At 35.6% G+C, this 8652-nt stretch overlaps 1 protein-coding gene across 6 annotated transcripts in view; it reads right to left on the bottom strand.

The window, feature by feature from the left end:
- Positions 1-223: 223 nt before the first annotated feature.
- The window catches only part of LOC139142777 (protein lin-28 homolog), a 63302-nt gene continuing 54873 nt past the window's right edge, over positions 224-8652 (bottom strand). For 4 of the 6 annotated variants that reach the window (XM_070712900.1, XM_070712893.1, XM_070712898.1 and 1 more), the window contains exon 4: positions 3340-6542. In XM_070712900.1, the coding sequence (XP_070569001.1) occupies positions 6266-6542 (277 nt within the window). In that variant the 3' untranslated portion in view covers positions 3340-6265. Of the gene's footprint in view, positions 6543-8652 lie in introns of all 6 variants that reach the window. The other 2 variants (XM_070712897.1, XM_070712899.1) reach the window with 1 other exon arrangement.

Here is an 8652-nt window from a genome sequence, read left to right as displayed (position 1 = left end):
CATTTTGAAGAAATTCATCTCATGTCATCGTACTGGTAGGTAAAAAAGAAAATCGGTTGATTCAGAGATTAGCTCTGTCACACTTTGCTTACAAATAGGATGTGCAAACATCATCTGAACGATTATCTACCTTTAAAATGATGAAAATGGTGAGATTTTTGAGTTTTGAGTGAGTCATACCATTATAGTGACTAATCATTGAGTCAAAGTCCCAACACAAAGATCCGTAGAAACTCTGTTTTAATGATTCAGCTTTTCTTATAGATATCAAACAACAACATTTTACCATCAGTCTCAACCTTAAAATGTATCTTGTGGATGACTATGGTCATAAATATTCTTGAAGATAAGAAATAAAACAGAACTTGGCTACAGTTGACAACAAAACTGAAACTGGAATATTGCTGCATTGGATAGAAAGCCTAACTATGAAGGCAACCTAACTGTTCGTGTATGTTCCAGTCTGTACAATGATAATGCTAAGGCGATATTGATAGTTTATGTGCTACATAGTAGCAACTAATTGGAGAGAAATTGTTTCTTTGTGACCAAGATCAAGTAACAGGTTGCCCAATTTGGATATAATGGTTGGTAGACATCTGTTTGAAAAGAATAACTTTGATAAAGTGTGTGGAATAATTGTGGTATGTTTGCAACAAAGTAACAAACCTATTGTGGAAAACTTTGCTTGATCAAAATGTGTATGAACTGTAACTATTTTTGATTACATTCCACTTTATGCCATGTTACGGGGCAATTTCAAGACTATGTTGCTGAAAAATGTGTAGATACGCCATACCCTGTGTGAACACAAGAATCATCCTGATTGGTTAAAATATTGCAACATATGTAACACCCACACAGTATTGTTACCTCCATAGTGTATTGTCACTTCAAGTGTGTGGCAGAATAAGGTACCTGATGTAGTTTGTGCTTGATGAACTGCACACAGAAAGCTGAAAATAACAAGAAGACACTATAAAGCAAAGCGCAAGGAAAAAGTGGGAAATACAACATGCAGGATACAGTCTGCAATGAATGCTTGGAAAATTGTCTTCAATGTGACATTGGATCCCTGAGTCACACTTTAACATACTGTGCTTTCATGTTGGCTAAATTCAGAACCAGAACTTGTCTCAAAAACTCCAGAAATGTGGATCTTCTTGAACTATCTGATGGATGTCACTAGCAGGATTGTGCAAGATAGGAAGAAGTATATCTGTAGTTAAAACATCTCATTAATCAGCAGAACACAAAGGTTCAGAGATGCCGATTTAATTGTTGGTAAAGATGTAACTGACCCTAAACTATTCTATATTGGTGCAGGATCTTTGATCTACAGAAATGAAGCAAACCAAGTCTTGAAATGAACTCAGTGAGAATTCTGATTCTTGTAGAAGCCAAAACGAAAGCACAGAGATGTACCCTGAGATCAGCCTACAAAATTATCTTTCTTTAAAAACTAGTCTGGCTATTAAAAACAAAAAATAATCAGTAAAACTATTCACAAAACTAAAAGAGTTTGCAGCAAAAGTTGAGACCTGTTGTAAGACAAATCTGTCACTCCTGGCGAAAAAAAAAATCGAAAAGTACAACACTACAAAGTAATGCAACTAGATATCTTGAACAAGCGGATGCATAGAATATTGATCGGTACAAAATTGTATTATGCAAAAAATATCAAAAAAGCTATGCAAAAAAAATCACATGATTTATAACATGCAAAATGCTGACAAATTAAGCAATCATTGTACAAAAAAGCATCTTGTGTAAACAAAAGACAGCAACATGAAGTATTAAAATTGCAGTGATAAATATTTGTTGGTGATTAAAAAAATGTTAATTAAAGCTTAGTTTTCTTTAAAGCTTGATTAACTTTTGCTAAATCTGTACTTGCAGCATTGTCTTGTGTTGGACAAATTTTTATCTGTTGGGGCTGTTGAAAATTTTTTTTCAGACATCAAACGTATTTGTCAAATTTTTGATATGTTAGTTAAATAAACTGTGATTGTTTTTTGTTCAATGATGACAGGGATAACTGGACAAGTAGCTGCAATCAGGGGCATGCACAATTACGGTAAAACTCTTACGTTTTTGGACGTTGGTCAAGGTAGGTATCGTAGAGTCACAGGGATTCAATAACATATCCGCCTAATAGTTACTATCATACTATCCTTGTCACTGGATTTTAAAAGTTTCAGGAATATTGTCTTGCTTCACTTCAAGTTTAGATGTAATACCAATAACCTGGTTTCATTTATGTCCAAGAATATTCAAAATGCTTCTTAAATTGTGAGTAACATGATGATGAGATTGGAAAGGAATTCAGTGGCAGTGCTGGAACACTTTTAAATCTTCCAAAATAATTCAAGTACATCATGTGACAAAGCCATGGCTGCGTCACCTTGAACACCACATGGGGAAAGAAAAGTCAATGGAACATAATTATTCTCATCATGGATACTTTGTCACAAACACCATCAGATGAGTTATATTGTTGCCAATTGCAGATACCTAGAAGACGCTTTGATTGTATTAATATATGGTCTAATAGATGGCCTGTTCTTCCTCTAATGGTTTGATTTCACTTCCCTGAAGGTCAATATTGCTATTAGTGAGGATACTGCATGGAGAAAATCAGGGTCAATTTACACATGTTCATTATCTTCAAAAGCTGGCCTAAGTCCTTATAATAAAACAGACTTTGCTGTGACCCATCAGGTCTTTTGTATATGCAATAATGGCAACACTGATTATGAGTCAATGGCCATCATCACATCTAGTAATTGAGTCTACAGAAAAGCCAGCTTTCCCACAGCTGTGATGATAATTTTGTTCTCTGTGCATCATTTATGGACAAGGTCATCCAAATTTTCAAAATTGTGTTGTGACGGTCTGTGATGTTGTCATCAGTCATTCATCTCCTTGCAAATCATTTGGTCACTTTTGATGTGACAGATTATTGGTCAGTTGCAAGGCCATTGAAGCTCAAACCACCTGTTCATGATATGATTGCCATCAATATATTACAATGAGAATATTTTTAAAGTACAAAGCCTTTAGTTTTGCAGATGGAATGGACAGGCAGGTGAATCAAAACCTAATAGAGCATTTACCTTTAAAGCAATGCAAGATCCATGAGAGTCAGCAAAGACATTTGTGTCTTAAATCATGCATACACATACCCTTTATTATCTGTGGACAGACCTGATTTCCAATTGCAGTGCATCAACCATCATGGTCTGTGATCAAGGTTAACCAAAAGCCTCATGGGTAAGTGCCTACATCGATGTGAAGTTCTGTGAAATTTGTGAAATAAAACGAAAGCTAGGACTCAAATTTCAAAGCTTTTATCCGTAAAGGACCAAGAAACAGCTTTATTCATCCCCCTTTCAGCTTTCCAAAATATTTAATTACAAGGTGTCATCTGAAAATTTTGATGTTGACAACAACTTTTAAAAACAATGTAACAACTTAGATAGTCTGTTGTGATACAAAGTGTTTCTTTTTTCAATTTTCTTGTAACTTTAGAGGCATAATTTGTTACAGTGTAGCAACCCAGAAGAAGAGGGCAGCGGTTAATGATACTTAAGTCATGGAGTTTAAATGAACATGTGCAGACAAATGTGTACAAATGACGCCATTGATATGTGAATTACAGCAACAGCAGAAACTATGCACTAGAATGAGGTGGTTGATGTGAGCTTGAAAAGTTAGTGACAGTCTGTCAACGAAAACCAAGTACCAGCACTATAAATAGCTCTTCAAATAATTGCTTTCATTACAAAGTCTGGAAAAAAAAAGAGCCTTATTGACTCAATCATTGCACAAATTATCGTAAAATGCATTGTCACGAACAGAAAACAGCAAAGTCCTTTTCCATGTGTCTTATGCTGGTAAGGCTGAAATTTTCTGCTCTTACAACTTGACTGGTGACTTTGTATGAATAGTGAGATTAATGTGAAGTGATGCTAGGGGCAATTTCTCATTACAATGGTCAAAACATGATTATAATGCGGCAATATTGCCAATAGTCAAATGGAATTTGGCTTTTAAACAACTCTGGCATTTTCCTGTCCAGGGATTTTACCTGATAAGTAAAAAGTACAAGTGGCTAGGTACTGGCTCAACACTTTGAAGATACTCCATTTTACTAGAGTGGACACCAGCAATCATATTTGCACTTAACTTTTGTCACAAAGTGGTCAAAGTGTTTCAACATTCTGGAACTTTGCAGTTGGTTTTGAATTAAAAAATGACTAATATGTCAGGATTTCCACAAGCACATTGTTAAAGTGAAGTCAGTGGTGGGTGTTGAAGTCACACTGCTTCTGTACCTGTATGGTACTGAAAACCAAAACCAAGATCACTAAAATAATTAAGTACATGACAACAGTATAAATATTGCAATATGAATTGGAAGTAAACAAAAGCCTATAAAAACTGTCACTGCCACGATATGGTGAGTCAGCCTCCATGAGCTTTTTCAAGCTTATTCTCTGATTATCCGATCATATTAAGTACCTATTTTGATTGGTCAGTGGCCGTCCTATCACACTTCACAATTCATTTGTCAAGTACCCTACGACCAACATATTAATATGTTTGGTTTTCTGAAATACAATTTAAACAGCTGAGGTAATCTTTGGCTTGGACAAGTGCCTTTAGGACTGGATACATGTATTTGTCTTGAATCAGTCACTATGTTTGATTGGTGAATAATTGCAAAGTAGTTAACGATGAACCAATCAGAGAAAAGCAAGTTGAAAAACATAAAGGCCCTGTGATGTCATATTGCGTGATGTCCACAATGAGTTGGCAGTAATTTTCATGCTTGGCAGTGACTGGGCAAGATGGAATAGACTGAAATACATCTTTGGAAATAAACAGTTGAAAACTTGTGCAAAGTTTGAAACCTAAATAATCAATTTGTGTTAATCAGCACACATTAAATAAGTTGGCTTTCATAATTTACTTCAGCACAAATGTTGTGAGTGCTGTGGTTCAATCTCAAAAGTGTCACCTGAAGGTTGGAAGCTGGGATTTATTCCATATTATTTTCCTAAGTCTGCATATGTTCATACAGAAACTATCAAGTAGCATGTTTATCCTTAAACATGTCATAACTCAAGTACATGTTACTGCAAATTTGAGACATTCAAGAGATCTCTTATGAAAAAGATCATATCTTCAACATGATATGCACATAAGAAAAATTTAGTTGTTTCAAACTTTGTTATCCTTAAATAACAAGATTTCTGTGGTCAGAATATGTATTTTTCACGAAGATGGAGGTATTAGGAAAAAATGAATTGTATAGGTAACTTGTTTCTAGCACCATATATCACAAAACATTTCACTGCTGAATCTGTTTGGTTGGCAGGGGGGGCGTCCATATACATGACAGACCTCTATGGAATATGACACGCTAATGAAAACTGCAGCACCTGATGCATTTAAAAATCAAAACTTTTGTTAAAATTTGTCAGTTTTTTCTTTAAATAACTTCAAAAATCTCTGTAGGTTAAGGATATTTAGCATGAAGAATAACTTACGGTTGAAAAATAACAGGTTACCAAGTCTCTAGATATAAGTTCTAATTGCAACAACAATAACAAAATTTCAAAAAATTTACATACTATCAACTTGTTTGAGACTGTTAGGATGGGACAGGGTGATGATTAGGTGTGTATGTGTGTATTACACCATGGTGGGCCCTGAGATTTCAATGGTTTATCTCTTGGTGAGATCTCATTTAGAACAGCTGACAGTAAGAAAATATTAAACACAACAGGAAAGGGACACAAGCCCATGACATCTAAACTAATGAAATGTCTGTAGAAAAAAGTATAGCCATGGTTCGCAGCACGCTGCTGTCATCTGATTCATAAATAATTAGACTTCAGGCTTGGTGAGCGAAGTGGATTGGTTGAAAGATGACCTTTGTTGACCTTGTGTTGACCTTTCACAGGACAGTAACAATGTTGGTCCAAGGTCAGCTGCTAAGTCATGGATGTGTTGATGAGTACTTGCTAATTGGTTGCTATGGATCGTTTAGTTTGCATTTTTGATGAATCACATCGATGCTATCAGAGACATAGTTGTGGTATGAGGAGAGCAGCTGAGTAATGGGACACACTGGACGTTGAAGAGTCCACATTAAACATGAAAAAAACTTTTGATGAGTGTTGTAGATGTGGAAACAAATGGATGGGTGGATAGATAGTAATAACAGGAGGGGAAAAAATAGACCGATCAGGTGACGTTATGTCGATGGTGGAGTACTATGTCCATTTGTTGTGGGTGACGGTGTCCCTTCTGCAGCACTAGCTCCCTGGGATCTTTCATCTTGATGTTCTGAATGTCCCTGATTTTCTGTACTATTGCCATTAGGTTTGGCTTTAGATTTTTTCTTTTTGTCCTCCTTCAGTGGACAGTCAGCCACCAGGTGATCTTCCGAGCCACACTGGTGACATTTCTTTTTCTGTGGAGGTAATGAACAGTTCTTAGCATGGTGCCCCATCTCCCCACAATTGTAGCACCTACAAACAAAACAAAAATGACCATAGTTAGAAAGACTACAAGTGCCTGATTGAAAATTGACCTTTCTTTTTTCTATATATGTGTTTGTACATTTGCATATGCATGTCAGTGCAATTTCTTCCTTCAATCATTGTGGTAACATCCCCTGATTTGACATTGACCATGATTACACATCCTTTCATGGTCAACCATGATCAATCATATTTTGACCATGAATGACTGTGATCTGATGACCATGACCATACCTGACAATGATCTGACCATAACTGACAATGATCCCTGAAATATGGTCATTCATGGATGACATGAATTCTCCAGTCTTCAGCATGTTACTATGGACTGTATTACTGAGAAAATTTGACGTCTGAACCCTGGAAACATATCGACAGCAAACACCAGTAGTAATACAAGATTCTGACAAACAGCACTTCCAAACCTTTGGTGGACAAAGCCGCATATAAGTACTTTGCTGGGTGCTATAAGATACTTAAAGAATGAATAAAACTGCAATATACTCTTGTCCTTGTAACATAACAACAGTAATATTGTTGAATCTCAATCAAGTATTGCGCTTCTTCCCATAAATTTTTCCTGTCAAATTTTACTTTACACCTGAAATATTCTTTTTTGTTTTCTACATGAAACTCAACCAAATTCAATACATTGCCAATTTTACCTGGCGACGTATCTTGTATACATCTAAATTAGAGAAACAGTTGGTTGACTGCCTGTAAAGATCATGCTAGATATTTGAGGCATGTCACTTTTGGCATTTTAAGTCTCATTTCTGAGAAAGTGAGCTTACATAATATTATTACCAGTAATTAGTGGATTTACAGTTTGGCATTTCATTGAAAACGTCCAATTTACACAACAGTACATTATATATTTAGATGCTTTATCACATGAATTACAAGATGGCGGTTACGATGATGGGATTCCGGCTGAAACAAATGCTAAATCCTACAAGATGTTATGCTTTATATACAAACTGGAAATTTTTGATTAATTTACTTAGGTAGGTGTATTTCAGTGCAGAGTGAAACCATAAAAGTCTTACAGATTGACAATTGCGTTTCGTTATGTCTGCTGCGGGTTACCTTGGTGACACAGGTGCAGAAAATACAGTGTAGAATCCAAAAGATACTGTTTGAATTGCCTGGCAAATCACAGAGTGGTCTATATGACCTTGACACTAGCATCTTATCAAAGATGATCTTTCAGTACCTCATGGAAATGTATGGTCTTATTAATTCTGAATCAATCCAATCTATTGTCAGCAAGCATTGCTGCTGAGCGTATATCCATAAAATCACCAGGTTAAATCAAATTACTGTGCAGCCATGCAGTCCATCACATCTTCAGTCATGGATGTATTTCCCAATCAAATATGTGCATTGCAAAATTGTACAGCATCTGCTATAAGACACACTTTCATTTTCAAAGAACACATTTCTACAATGAAGTCCCGACTCTTTCCTATTGAAAATCATACTCTCCACAGGTATGAACCACTGGCTGAAAAAACCTGATTTTTGAATTTTTCCCTAAAAATTTACCTTGTAATTGCTTGAAAGAACCATAAATTCTCATAACTTAAGGTCAATTTGAAGGTATATTAGTATATTATTACTTAATATTTTTACTGCAAGAAATATATCTTTTTCCAGCAACATTTGCACAGATGTTGATTTTTTTATTAATGACATTGTGGACTTTTTACCATGTGGATATAACACATGTGCTTAAATTTGGAATACAAGCTTTGTCTGACAATATCGTGCAGTTTCTGGTCATGGAACCTGCAACCTTGGTTTTGACTTTATTTCCATCAATTGACCCTTGTCTGGTATCAAAGGATGGCAACCCAGAGATTACGATGATAAAGCAATGAACCAACTTAAGTAAATAATTCATTACTGATCTGACTTGTGTCCAAATTCAAACAAAGTCATGAATGCATAGCTAAGTTGCCAGTTAGCAGTCTTGATCCCTATTCCTTACACATTGTCAAATATCAAATTATGCTGGCAAAGATAAAGACTGTTGCAACTGTATTCACACTGTTTCCAGCAAATAAATTAGATGATACAAATAGATTTGTACTGG

This window comes from Ptychodera flava, chromosome 10 (genome assembly GCF_041260155.1).
Source record: "Ptychodera flava strain L36383 chromosome 10, AS_Pfla_20210202, whole genome shotgun sequence".
In the NCBI taxonomy this organism is placed as follows: Eukaryota; Metazoa; Hemichordata; class Enteropneusta; family Ptychoderidae; genus Ptychodera; species Ptychodera flava.
This window is presented reverse-complemented; position numbering and strand designations above follow the sequence as displayed.